The sequence below is a fragment of the Phyllostomus discolor genome, chromosome 4 (assembly GCF_004126475.2).
Source record: "Phyllostomus discolor isolate MPI-MPIP mPhyDis1 chromosome 4, mPhyDis1.pri.v3, whole genome shotgun sequence".
Lineage (NCBI taxonomy): Eukaryota > Metazoa > Chordata > Mammalia > Chiroptera > Phyllostomidae > Phyllostomus > Phyllostomus discolor.
The window spans coordinates 103,754,270-103,767,958 of NC_040906.2; the positions used below are offsets into that span (position 1 = coordinate 103,754,270).

At 54.3% G+C, this 13,689-nt stretch overlaps 1 protein-coding gene across 1 annotated transcript; it reads right to left on the reverse strand.

Annotated features, from left to right (window-relative positions):
• Window positions 1-1,193: 1,193 nt before the first annotated feature.
• On the reverse strand, window positions 1,194-13,178 carry PPP1R18 (protein phosphatase 1 regulatory subunit 18). The gene is given in 8 exon segments (XM_028510714.2): window positions 1,194-2,025; window positions 2,674-2,878; window positions 6,632-6,739; window positions 6,742-6,926; window positions 6,929-7,178; window positions 7,180-7,397; window positions 7,400-8,284; window positions 12,943-13,178. Coding segments are annotated over 8 exon segments (2,004 nt in total). The 5' UTR covers window positions 13,076-13,178; the 3' UTR covers window positions 1,194-2,005.
• Between the last annotated feature and the right edge of the window lie 511 nt (window positions 13,179-13,689).

Below are 13,689 nucleotides of genomic sequence, written 5' to 3' on the forward strand. Positions count from 1 at the left end.
GAACTTGTTAATTGGCTTTCTGCTGTCTGACCTGTATGACCCTGCTTAATACTTTTATGATTAATTGGACTTCAGACACTACTGTTGAGAAATGAAAAATTATTATTTCAATTAACAGCTACTGGTAATTCCATATCATTGATGTCTTGGATGCATTTTTTTTTCTGTTTCTGAGATGGACCATGGGCAACCCTGGCATCTCTGGGCTTCCTGCCTCTACTTTCTTGGGTCAAAACAGATGAGGAACTTACCTAATTAGCTGCTAACATAAGAATTTTGCTACCCTCCATACTCACACCCTCTGTGAACTGGCTCATTCTTTCGGCATCAAGCTTGTTCCCCTGCTAGTAAATTAAAGACCTGTGGCATATGTTTAGATCAATATGTCTAACATATTTTGTTTTTAGTAAAGGAGAGCCTACTCTGATTAGGCTGAGAGAAGCATCCTCTAGTTATAAGACTGTAACTTCTCAACCATATCTTTAGTAGCCTGGAGAAATAAAAAAATTGACCTGGTAAGTAAAAGATAGGTCTTCCACATTTGTAGAAGATAGAAATCCTTTGAAATGGGAAAATCTCTCAGTATCAACTACACTTGGGCAATAAACCAATGGATCTTAAACCTTTCAGAAAACCTGTTGTCTGTCAGAGGAGACCCTTTTCCAAGTCATTGCACCTCTGTACATACAACTGTATTTTTCAGATTATTGAGTGGTCCTGAGTCTTGGAGTTAATGACCCTGGATTAACTAGTGTCAAACAACACCTGGCTGCTTGCGTTTAGTAGGCTTCCAAACACTGGAATCTATCAGTTCAGAGTATCCCCTGCTTCCAATTTCTTAGCTCTTTCCATTTACTGACTTATTTGTTGAAACATTCATTCTAGAAATAACTTTTTTATCTACTAGGTGCCAGGCATACAACCAACAAGTCTATTCTCATGGCACCACCCATGTTTAGTAGATACTTCAAATGCCCTTCCTCAAACCAGCCCTTTGAGAAACAAGTGCAGGGCTCTCTCAAAACTGTTTCTACACATCAGTGCTGAGTTGTTGGTTCATCTCCATCGTTCTCCCCTCCCACAGCCATGGCCAATTCCTTTCCTGGCCAATAGGAGACGGCAGAAGCTTGGAAGGAGGAATCCAGAACATCCCCCCACATACACTTTTTTTTTTCTAAAGGAGAAGCAACAGGAAAGTTGGAAAGAACTCCACTTTATTATGAAAAGTTGTTTTTATCTTTTTTCCTAAAACAGGCAATTGATAAGAAAGGAGAAATAGGGGAGGAGAGTTGAGGTACTTCATTAGTCACGCTACACCTTTGCAATTTAATTCATTTGTGAGCCACTTAAATCACCAGATAGGGTTATGGAGTTAAGATTCCTTGACTTTTCTCTTGGGGAAAACTGAGGCCTAGTAACACGAGCAAAGATGGAGGAAGCCACACCTACAGGTCATTCCCAATGAGATGACTTGCGGGGGCGCTGGAAGACAAGAGGATTTCACATGGACATGGAACATAGGTGTGACTTATAAACCTGGGACTTTTGGGAGTGCGATGGGAGCTGGGGATGTTTGTAAACCAGGCTGTGATCAAGAAAGGAGGCAGGAGCTAAAACAAAGGGACAGTGACCTAAGGAACAGGAGGAACACATGCCTATGAAAGGACTGAGGGCCAGCCTCCCAGGGAGATGAGTGCTTAAATCCTGAGAGCCCAACAGAGGCTGAGGAAAGAGCAAGGTTCTCCACCTCCACCCCAAATGAGCTCTGTCCTCTTCCCTTGGGACTTGGGTCACCTAGGGTACACGAGCATGCCTGATGCATTCACACTGGGGATTTTGGGTGAGGGTGGAATTTGGGCTCTGTCTCCAAAAACAGGATGAGGAAAGCAAGTTGGTTGCCCTTCCCTGCCAGGTTCATTTTCAGGGTTATCTGCTCTGAATCTTCTGGAATTCAGGACCTTTAGTTCTGAGAAGAAGGGAGGTATGTCCCTGTGTTGGAAGAGGGTCACCTTCGGCAGGACTCATCTGTGAGAGAGGAGGCAATAATGAGAAAATGAATAACGGCCTCTGCCTCCTGCCTTCCCATTGACTCCCCTTAGTGAAGGCTAGTTGACCTTCACCATGGAAGTCAGAGAAGTTACCTAACAGAGTATCTTCCACATCTTGAGTGCTTGTTACTACCAGTAACAGCAGCCATACTGATTTAGCTCATATTCTATGCCAGGTATCTTATCACTTGTTTAATCTCACAAAAACTCCAGGTGAGGCTAAGTAATTTAATGCCCAGCCATGGTTTTAGGTGCTTCATAACAATTACTTAACCCTCTCAACAACTCCAGGAGGTAGTTATCATTAATCTCATTTCACAAATAATAAACTGAGGCCAATGGTTAGGTTATTTCCCTAAGGTCACAACCATAAAAGATAGAATTCAAACTCAGGCCTGACTGACCCAAACCCTGTGTTTTAAACTACACTAGAGCGCTCAGAAAGAGCCCTAGTTTTAAAATCTGGAGACCCGACCTACCCTTCGCTTCCCAGAACCTTGGTTTCCTCGTTTGTTAAAGCAGGTTGGACCAAGGACCTGGCAAGCCCTTCAAGCGCCACATTGTCCTCCCCTTTCCTTCGGGACCGCAGTGCCAGCTCTGAACACCAGGCGGCGCCTCCGCTCACCTACTATCAGCGCCTTGTGGCGCAGCCTGCCCTGGAGCTCCGGCTGCAGCTCCTCCTCCTCCTCCTCATCTTCGTCAGGCTGGGCCGCTGGAGCGCTGGGAGCACCGAGGGCCTCGGGATCCGGACCCAGCTCCTCCAGTACTGAGCTCTCGGAGGGGTATTGGTACGTGGTCTCTAGGGCTGTCTCGCTGAAGGATATCTTGAGCTACAGATGGGAGGGCGGGAAAGCAGCGAGGAGGCAGGTCAGACGGCCCTCAGCCCCGCAAGTGCAACCTGGGGCGAAGGGCTGGATATGACCACCCCGCTGACTTTGCCCTCTGGGCCCACTGCCGGGCCCAGTTGTTTTTTTGTTTTGTTTTGTTTTGTTTTTTAATGCAGATCCTGCAGTCCCAAGTATTCCCTTTTCAATCACATCATTTCAAGAGATGAGACTTTGGCCTGAGCTTTGGCAGGGGCCTGGGTGGCAGAGGCGAGTAATCCAGGACCAAGGTTCCTAACTTTAGAGTGTGTCAGGCAGAAGGGTGAGTAGAAACTAAAAACATGGAAACAAAAACAAGTCCTGCGATCACAACTGAGTTTTTGGGAGCCCTGGGGCAATCAGGAAGGCTACCCAGAGGTGAAATTTGAGATGGCTGGGGAGGGAAGTCCCAGGCAAAAACAGGGCAGACCCACAGTAAGGCCCAGAGGAAACAGAGACTCTTCCCCAACACAGAGGAAGATAAGCCCTTGAAGGTGCAGCTGGGAGAGGTGACAAGGGCAGAGAGGAAAGCCCAGTGAAAACATAGAGTGGGGGTAGAGCGTACACCGGAAGGGACATCAGAGGCGGAGGCAAAACACCAGGCAGGGGATCTGGAAACTATAGAAACTCCTTCCTAAACACAAGGAGCCGAGCCCAACTGTTCTCACTGCTGTTCTTTGCCCTCCTAAACTCAGTGGGGAAGAGGTAGGGTGGGATTAACCCTGGAGCCAAAGCCACATCGGAGACAAACAGGAGAATTCCATGTGAATTACTTAGAAAGGTCCAGATGATCTACTGAGGCCTTCCCTGGCATCTGTTTTGAGAAACTTGGGGCTGGTTCCCTGCTACCTCATCTCAAAATGGACTGGGATGTGAGAAGCCTGGAGGGTGGCTGGACAGGTGGTTGCTAATAAATGCATCAACACAGAAGGCTGGAACTGATGGACTGTAACTCCTTGGCTCCAAACCCTGCATCAGCTCCCCATCTCACTGGGAGCAAAAGCCAGAGCCTGACCAAATCCTCAGGATGGTGCCACCCTCTCACTTCTTGGGCACTCTCCACTCCAGCTACACCAGCCCACTGGGGCACTCCACCTCAGGGCCTTTGCACTGGCTGTTTCCCCTCTGCCTGGAACACTGTTCCCCCAAATATCCCCATAGATCCTTCTCTCCCAGTCACTCGATTATAAAGTTATCACATTCATTCCCTCACACCCTGGCCCTCTAGCTTCCTCTTATTTCTTGTCTGTCCCCCCCCCCCCATTAACACCTCCTAACCTATCAGAGAACTCATTATCCTTGTATCTGCTGTCAACAAGAGCATGGGAACAGCTTTACTAGGTAAGGAAGGGCTCGTCCAGACCCTAGATGAGGTCCCTACCTAGGACCAAAGCTGAGGAAGAAATGTTGGCAGCGGGGGGGGGGGGGGGGGGGGGGGGGTGCCCAGACTGTATACAGTTGACCCCAGTCTGTGAAATGGCTGATAGAATCAGGTGACAGCAACCAGATGCCTTACCTCCCAACTTCTCAAAAGGGGCCACTTCTGGTTCTGTTACTGATAGATGTGCCCGAACTTCTGAGGACTCATTTCTATTGTCCTTTCATATCCCCTTTCAGGATAACAAGCTCTGTAGTTTATTAGCCACTCTGAAAAAGGACTCATTTTATTTGCTTTCAGTCCATGTTTGACTCTCCCCCCACCCCGGCAACTTCTGACTGGGCTTCCCAGGAATGAACAGTCTGGAAGGGGTGGGGGGAGGGTACAGAGTGGGTGACTCACTGGCTCCTCTCATCAGCTATATAAGGTCACAAGGGGGCTGGAGAGGGGAAGGGCTGGTGTCTCAGCTGAGAGGCCTCTGGGGAAGGGCACCAGCCACAGCCCATCCATACTCTGGCCTCCGGTGCCAGGCCTGGGATTTCTCTGAATAAGACTGATGGAATTAGCCTGCAAATGAGTTATTTAGGGAAGGCAGGAGTGGGGGATCGGGTCCTCCTATCCCTGAGCCAGGGGGTTGGGCAGAGCTGGGACAGGGCACACCAGCCCCTCATGAGCTAATACTGCAAGAGGGCAGAGAGGGAAGCGCATGGGTCTAGAGAACTCTGCTGCTTCTTTCCCACCCCCACCCCAAGCTCTGCTTCCTTCTTCTCACCACATCCTGAGCAGTTCTGGAAGGCCAGAGCCCAGTGTTCCCCACTCAGCCCCACCAGCCTTCCGGCCCCCACCCCAGGCTTCCTGTTTGGGTGATCTGCTTCCGGCTCCCCAGCTCCCTAACCTAGGTATGCTCACATCACAGGTTCTGTCCCACACCCAATAGCCACCGGGCTCTGGGTCCCAAACCTTATGCTTTCCTCTGCTCTTTCAACAGGAAAAGCACAAGCCAACTAACTCAGTAGGAAGTGACTTTTCTGAACACTTTATCCTGGCTGTTCCTGATCTACCTCCTTGCTTGGTCAGAGGGCTTGGGATACTGCTTGGGGATAGGAGCTTAAGCTTCTTGTGATGATGAATGGGGGTATCAAATGACCCCATGCTTAATCTAGGTGTTTTGACCCTGTGGTTTCCCGCTGAAACTGAGGACAGAGAAACTAGATCTGAGGATGTCACATGTGGGATGAGGACTGGAGACTAGGAAGGGCTTCCCTGTCTCTGGGCACATGTGTGAGGTGCAGGGGGCTCTCCTTCCTTTCCAAGCTGGAAATAGACTGGTATGAAGGGAAGGGATTAGGCAAGAGGTAGGAGTGGGACCAGGCCAGGGGAGCTGTCAGCCCAGCTTCTCCCACTTTTCTGTACAACCTAATTCCAGTTTAACCTTTGACTGTCTGCTGGCCTCAGCCCTCGCCCCAGTCCTCAACTCCCATTGGACTCTGTTCTCAGTAGTGCCTCCAAATTTACTTCTCTTTTTTTCTACCCCAAGATGAGGGAGAGGCCCGGGTTGCCGGGAGAGAGGGGAAAATGGAGTGAGGGGGTAAGCCAGTCCTGAGGAGGGAGGGGAAGGCCAGGGAGAAAGACAGGGAGGGCATATATTGGAAGTGGAGAAGGCTTTTCTTGTCCCGAGAGAAGGGAGCACTGTCTGAAGCAGTGGCCCAGCTGGTGGTGTGCACCCCAAGGTCACCCATTTTAAATGGCCTCTGTGTGGGACTCTCCCGTGGGGCAGACTTGCTCTTTGGTCAGCCCTGTTCCATTCCCTGCTCCCCCCATCCTAGGATGTCCCCACTCAGCTGTTTCCCTCTTCCTTGGACTGTGAGACCTTCCTCCACTCATGTCTGCCCTCCATTTCTCCCCAGGCTTCCTGTCCCCACATTCTCTCCCTGGAAAGCTGTAAGGGCTTTTACTCTGGTGACCTTGCTATTACAGATTTAAGGTTGTTGGCCTGTCTCCCACTAAATGGGCTGAGTTGGGTCACAGACTCAGAGGAAAAGAAGGAAAGAAATGGGGCGGGACCTCAGAGCCTGATGGAGTGGAGGGTAAGCAGCCTGGACACACACCCTGAGAAGGACACACCCAGGACAGCACTAGGCTGTGGGCAGGATCCTTGGGGATTGGAAATGAATGAAACAGGAGAGTTACATGAAGGAAGGGTGTTTCAGAGGAGAAGGGGGTGGCAGCAGGAATTAACAATAGAGGAAGACCAGAATACAGGAGTATAAAAAAGATGAGTTCAAAGCCCAGAAGGAACAGATGAGTAGGCTTCTAAGAAGTCTGGCTTGGCTGCTCCGTACCTGTTTGTGGTGCCTTTCAGGGGACCCCTTGACAAGGCAGCTGCGACTGAGGCGGAGATAGCCCCCAAGGACCGAGATTTCCTCAGCAGTTGGGTACCCGCTTCTTCCCAGCACCAGGGAGCGGCAGCATCAGTGGTGCCTGGAGTGGCAGGGGCTGCAGCGGGGACAGACCGCCTTGGGTTGACTGTGAAGGTGTGTCCACTGCGGCGGGGGGGCCCTACCCCTGGCCCTGCCTTCACCCCCATAGAACAGCCGGCTCATGAGGGATCCCCAGGGAACTGGGGGGCAGGTGGGTTGGGGGTGAAGGAGACAGAGGGGCTGCGGGTGGGGGCCGGAGTTCCCCAGCTTCCTCTTCCTGCTGTCTAGAGCCTCCAGTCCCAGCGTCCTCTGGTGGGAGGGGGCAGGGCACAGAACAGCAGTTCTGCAGGGTGCTCAGAGACCTGCCTTGAGCTCCTGCCTTCTCCTTTTCAGCCTCCCCTTCTCCAGCCTCTGCATCAAGAGGCCCCAGATGCTTCTCAGCAGACTCTGGAAGGGCTGGCTTCTGAGTTTTGAGTCTCTGTGTCCCTGGGTGTCCATTCTCGGACCTTCCCAGAGTACAGGGTCCATCTCCACCCTTCTGTCAGCCTCAAGTCCCCCCCACCATCTTCCACAGGGCTGGGTCCCTGCTCTGCTGCCTGTACTCCAGAGCTGCTGTCCGGAGCCCTCCGTGTCAGGGTCTCAGACAGCCCGGTAATCTCTTCCGGAGCCATCCTTGGAGCTGGTCCTATCTCTTCTCCCCACATCCCTCTGAAGCTGTCCTTTTCTTTCTTCCTCCGAAGCCCAGCCTTCCATTTCTGATTGCCTCCAGTTGTATCAAACTTTGTTCCTGAGACTCTATGGGGTCAGGCCTCCATTTATGGGCCTCCATCAGGCCCAGCTGCTGACTGTCAGAATCTGCTGGGCTCAGTCTACTTTCCACCATCTCTTTTCTCTTAGGGCTTTGTTCCTGAGGCTCTGCCAATCTCAGACTCCAGTCCGGCGTTTCTCTGGGACTCAGCCTCCATTTCCGCACCTCTGACAGCCTGGAGATCCTGTCTCCATCCTCTCCGGGGCTCTGCCTCCAGTCCCGAGCTCCTGAAGGTCTGGGACTTGACTCTCCAGCTCCCCCTACCCCCAGCCTCCTCTCTCTGGCTTCTTTGGGACTGAGCTGCTCTTCCTTAGAATCTCTTTCCTTGGGGCTTGGATCCCTCATCTCTCCAGGGCTCCGTCTCCACTCCCTGGCCTCCAAAGGCCCAGGCCTTCTTTCTGCAAGCAGCTCGTCACTCCGGTGCTGCTGCTGCTGCTGCTGCTGCTGCTGCTGCTGCTGGCGCTCCTGCCGAATGAATCGGTTCTGGTGCACTGGGCCGATGGCCTCCAGGAGGACGGCTGACTTGTCTTGGTCTGGAGGTCCAGCCTCTGTAGTCCCAGATTCAGAGCTGGGTTCCCCAGGAGACAGACCAAACTTCGCCCGGCGGCGCTCCAGGAGCCCCCGCTTCCAAGCTGGCATCTGGGATAGACGCTCCCTCTCCGCCTTCTCCCGGCCCCGAATGGCTGCTTCCTCCTGCCGGCGCCGGGCCAGCAGCTGTAGCTTCCAGTCTGGGATGGTGGCCATGGTCGCCTTGAGGGTGGGAAGTACTGGGGGCTGAGAACAGAAAGGAGATGCTACTGAGAGGCCCAGGGGTGAGGCTGGGGATGGGAGGACAGGAAGTGGAGGGGAGAGGTGGGACAGAGAACGGCAGAGGAGCTGAGGGGAGGAGGGTAAAGGGGAAGAGGGAGAAGAGGCAGGACAGAGAACGGGGAAAACCAAGAAAGTGAAGAAAAGGCTATGGGTCAAGTTGATAGGAGGAAGGGGAAGAAGTAAAGGAAGAGTGGAGATTCAGATATGGCAGCTCAGGGTTAATCAAAGTCAGAGACAGTCCAAGGACGTGAGAAGAGAGAAGGGCGAAAAGAGAAGTTGGTGTGAGGGGGAAGAGAGGAAAGTAAGGCTGCAGGTGAGGGGGACAAGATTCAGGAGAGGTGGCCTCACTGCTACCCCGGGAGCAGTGAAAGTGGGGACGGTGGTCAGGGAATCCCTCGAGGAGGGGGGCAACGGGACCTGAACGGATGTCAGGGTGGTGAGGAGGGGCGGAGAGTGGAAAGGTCTAGGGGAGCAGGGGAAACGGGGGTCAGAGGGTAAAGGAAGCTCCGCGGATGCCGCCGGGCGCGTCTCTGCTCTGGCTCCGGAGGTCCGGGCTCCCCTTCCAGCTGTGCGTGGGCCCCGCCTTCTGCCCCCCTTCCGCCCCAGGGCGGGTCAGGGAAATACCCTTCCCCGGGGACTTTCAGAACCCGGGCGCCGGGGCTGCCAGCGCGTTCCCAGAACCCTGACGTCCACCCCGACCCCGGCGCGTCACCATGGCCTGCCTGGCCTGCCTCCCCGACCTCCTGTGCCCGGGACCCCGCGGCGCGGAGAGCCGGCTCCGCGCCTCTTCTATCCGGAGCCTTCGCGTCCTGTGCGGGGGTCTTGGCTCTCAAGGAACCCTGACACTGCTCCCCATCCCCGCCCCGCGCTGGCCGCACAGACAGCCTCAGCACAAAGAGGCGTTAGCCCCAAGTCCCGGCCAGCGGCAGGAGTGAGGACGGAGCGAGGAGAAAGCCCTCCCCGAGTCTGAAGCCCCTCAGGCAACTCACACGCTGCGGGGCGCGCAGGGGAGGGGGTGCGGAGGAGCCCGGCGTCCGGATAGAGGAAGCGAGAGGAGGAGGAGGACGAGAGAGGGATCCGGGGAGATCCAGAGACAGGCGGGAGGGGAGGAGGGAGAGGAGGAGTGAAAGTGGGAGCTCTGAAGGAGGGACGGAGACAGAGACCTTGGTGGGGGGGGCGGGGGGCGGCGGCGACCGCTTTGTCTGAGGACAATGGGGAGAGGAGGGGGCGCGGGGCGGAGCCCGAGGAGGGGCGGGGCCTCGCTCCCGCCTACCACGTGTGGGGCTTCGCTCCCGGCTCCGCTTTTCCGGCCGTCACCCCTGACCCTCCGCTCTGAGCCCCCCCCCCCCCCGGGCCCCTCACCTCTCTCCTGCCCCGCAGCCTTGGAAAACCCAGGTGTCCAGACACCCGCCACCCCCATCCCGCCGACCCAGGGCGGCGGCCGGTGACTCAGGCCCCTCAAGGGACGTGGGGAGGAAGCAGCGGCAGCTCCGAGCTGGACCCGCCCTTCCCGTCCTCTGCTGCTGCTCCTCCCCACGTTTTGGCCTCGGGGGCCAGCCTTTGGTCGCTGTCAGGCAGTGGGGGGCGGGAGGGGGGTCCATGGGGACCGGGACGGCAGGAGAGGCACTCGGAAGCCAACAGCTGTGGAAGCTCGCTCGCCTTCTGGAGCTACTGTCCACTTTTTTTTTTAGCTCCAGTCTCCCATGAGTTCCACGGTCTTCGGGGACGAAGGGGGACGGGGGGAAGGAGAACTGGGCTGCTCCGGGAAGGTGGGGAGGGGGGGCGGCGGTGGCCGCCGCCCAACGGTCGCCAGAGGGCGCGGTGGCTGTTCAGGCTCGAGTTTGGCGCGCCCAGGCTCGGCTCCCCGTCTTCCCAAACTCCGCCCTGCAGCTTAAGATACATTGATAGACTGCCACCATATGTAGAAAAAACCAGGCTGAAATTTATTTTCTGCTATGCGTGTTACTCGGGAGAGCAGAGAGGCCTTAATCACTGGAATTAAGAGCTGGAGAATCCTCTCAACTAAGTTCAAGGACGGAACCCTGGGGCGGGGCCTAAGGAGCTGAAGAGGCCAGCCAGTGGGAATGAGGAGGTGTGGAACCTGAAGGGGCAGCCACTACTGTCAAACTTGCAGAGCCTAGTAGAGCGCCTAGAAGCGCAACCTAGCCTTGGAGAAGGGGATCTTTGCAGTGCAGAGATGAGTAACTCTGCCAGGGGAGTGCTCAGGCTGGACCCTTCTCCTTTTGAGGAGGTTGGGAGGGACTGTCAAGCCCTAAACTGAGAAGACCTGTAAGTCCCCCACCCCTTCTTCCTGGCTGGTGAGAAGTGGACCTTGAAGCCCTGAAACTGAGTGACTATTTTACCACAAAATAAAATTTAGGTTATGGAGATGGACCCAGGGAGTGGAGTGGATGAGACAGTTCCTTCAGTCCATGGATTTGGCCCTCTGGTCTGAAGCAGCCAAGACCTGTATGTCAACGGATTTGAATTCTGAGGGGGACACGAAGTACAGGGCTTGAAACCAAGGTTAGCTCCTCAATAGGCCTCACCCTCCTGGGGCCGGGAAAGCAGGTGGAGTTTTCTTTGTAGCTGGGCCCGGAGGTAGCATAGGTCTTGCTGGTCAAGTCCGTGAGCCAGGCCCAGGTACAGGGTAAGGAGGAGAGCAAGGAGGAGCCGATCAGTGCCCAAGGTGGGCACCACCCACAGCACTGTCAGCAGCTCCACACACACTGGGTGGCGCAGGTGGGAGAAGAGTCTCAGAGCCCGGGAGACTTCAGGGCCAGAGGCTCCCCTAGCCCCAGCACATGGTAGTACACCTAGGAGTGGGAGAACAGCTTAGAAAGTCAAGCCCCTTTCATAACTTAGCCACCTTTTCTTCCCCTTCCAGGCACCCTCCTGTTATAACTCAGGCCCAGGAACCACCCCTTCTAAATCTTGGGCCCCTGACCCTCATCTTCAGGCCATGAACCTTCCACAGGCTTAGGAGGCCCATGATGTTTGGCCTTTTGAAGAAGGGCTGAGGTGAGACTCATACAAGAAAGGCAGGTGAGGGAGCTGAAAGCAAGAGCAAGGTAGAAAAGCATGGGAGGGGGAGGGGGGAAAAATCTTTGGAAAGCCAAGAGGTGTTCTTGAAAGGATCAAAGGTAGGGATCTGGGAGCCTCACCTGTTTGAGGCCCATGAGCTCTGCGTAGTCAAAGACGAGAAGGATGCTGAAGATGAGGAGCCAGGAAATGACGTGAAGCACAAAGCACAGGAGGGGCACCCAGGTGGCCCATGGCTCTGCTCGAGCTGCCCACAACACAGGGCCTCTGGGAACAGGTTCCCAGTATCGCATCACCAGCTGGGGAAGGATGAGGGGCTGGGAGACCTAGACCCAGAGGCTGCCCCCACCCATGACTGGCTTGCAGCTCTCCCCACCTTTACCGTGAGCATCACCAACAGATATTTAGCATGTGGAGGGTGCTGGATGGGGTCCAAAGGATGTAAGGATGATCCGTCTCTACCCAGAGGAGTTACAGAATGGATGGGTGACCAGAGAGGTGCACAGTAGCCCCCACTGAGAAGACAGATGAATATTAACTAGGAAGCCTTCTCTTGGTTTTGAAGAAAGGGTAGGGCTTAGGAAGAGTTACGAAGAGACTCTCAAGCAGTACACAAGTGCAGAGGTGAGAATGCACATGGCCTGCATGCTTGGGGAATGACAACCAGTGCACTCTTCTTGATAAAAGTAGGGTGTGTGCTGTGAGGGAATGGAATCTGAGATGAGAGTCATGAACACCCTGAGATCTCCTAAACTCACACTTTTATCAGAAGTCTAAGGTCCCTGCTCCTGCTATCTAGGGCATCCTTCCCAGACTGTTTCTCTTAGGGACTTAGCTTCCAGGGCCTCATACCTGCAAGGCCAGGGCGGTGCACGCCACGTACAGTGACCTCTGAAGAACCCCAAAGTACCGGGACATCCACACTTTCACTGTCTCAGTTGCCATGAGGCTGTGCTGTGCCACAAATAGTAGCAGGAGCCCCAGATCCCAGGCCAGAGGAGCAAGAATGCTGCGGTCCTGAAAGGCAGCCAGCCATCCCTGGTAGGCATCTAGGGGAGTTGGAGAGTGAAAAGAATAGGACCCTCTACCCTCATCTCTTGGAGTCCCAGGCCATGTCTCGTAATGCTTTCAAGAACTTTAAGTAACTTCCTCTGTAGTCTTTGCCCAACTCGCTTTCCCATTCTGTTTCTTTCCTCTTTCCTAGGCATCCTTTAGAGCTATGGAAGACGATTCCTGTTGGGTAGTGACAAAGGCATAGCAGAAGAGGCCACCCTTGCCCCTCTCATTTTACTTCTCCAGATGTTACCTTTTTAATCAATCTCTCCATAGTCCTGTCTACAAAGCACTTTCCTTAACATGCTCTGTTTAGCGCCCTTTCCCTTGATCTCAATCCTAACCATCCCGACTCTCCAAAGGGCTAATCCCTGACTTGCTAACTCAGTTTCTCCTGCAGCTTCTCAGAACCTTCTCGGTTGTAGATCCCTCTCCCGGACTTTTCCTGTCTAACAAGCCCCGCCTTGCTCCCTCTCCTCTGGCTCCACCTCCCTACCCCGGAGCTCATCCCCGATCTCACCTGGACCTCCAGACTCCGGCATCCCTCCAAGAAGAGGCCGAAGGGAGGTAAAACGCACGAACTCCACTCCCGTGCCAAAGGCCAGGATGAAAGAGGCGAGGGCAGCAGGGACTACGAGAAGTGCAGGGGCCATGGCTAGAAACAGATGGGTGGGGAAGAGGCGGGCTCAGGATTCCCGCGGCCGGAGACCCAGCCCCCGGCCCCACCTCCTGAAGGGATCGAGCTCAGGAGGCGGGGCTTCTGCGCGCCAACCGCTGGTGGCTGGCGCTGGGGTTCCCGCTCCCTCCGCGCCCGCCCCTCCTAGGCCAGCCGTGCTGCTTTTCCGTGGCGTATCTCGAGGGCCTAATCCCGATCTGACTGCTGCATCTCCAGAGTCTTCCTCTCCGTGTGGCAGAGAGAAGGTTAGAATCCCCAGTCAGAGGTGAAAGGGCAGTAGTTCTGCAACACTCACGTGGGTTGAATCCTACCTTGGCTATTTCTCTCCCGTCTAAAATACAGCTCCTCTTTTAGAGGGTTCTTGGGGAAACAGCGATAGAACGCCCCTTTAGCAGTCCTGGGTGGAAAACATACCCAGAATTAGAGGTTCTAAAGCCTCGATTAAAACAATGAAGGATGAGAACACGGCTGAGAAACCAAAGCTGTGAGGCACAACATCTCGTTAGATTGAAAAAAGTTAGTGACTATTTTACCACAAAATAACTTAATCATTATTCTGTAACTTATTAAAAAATTGAGTTGCTTCTCTAC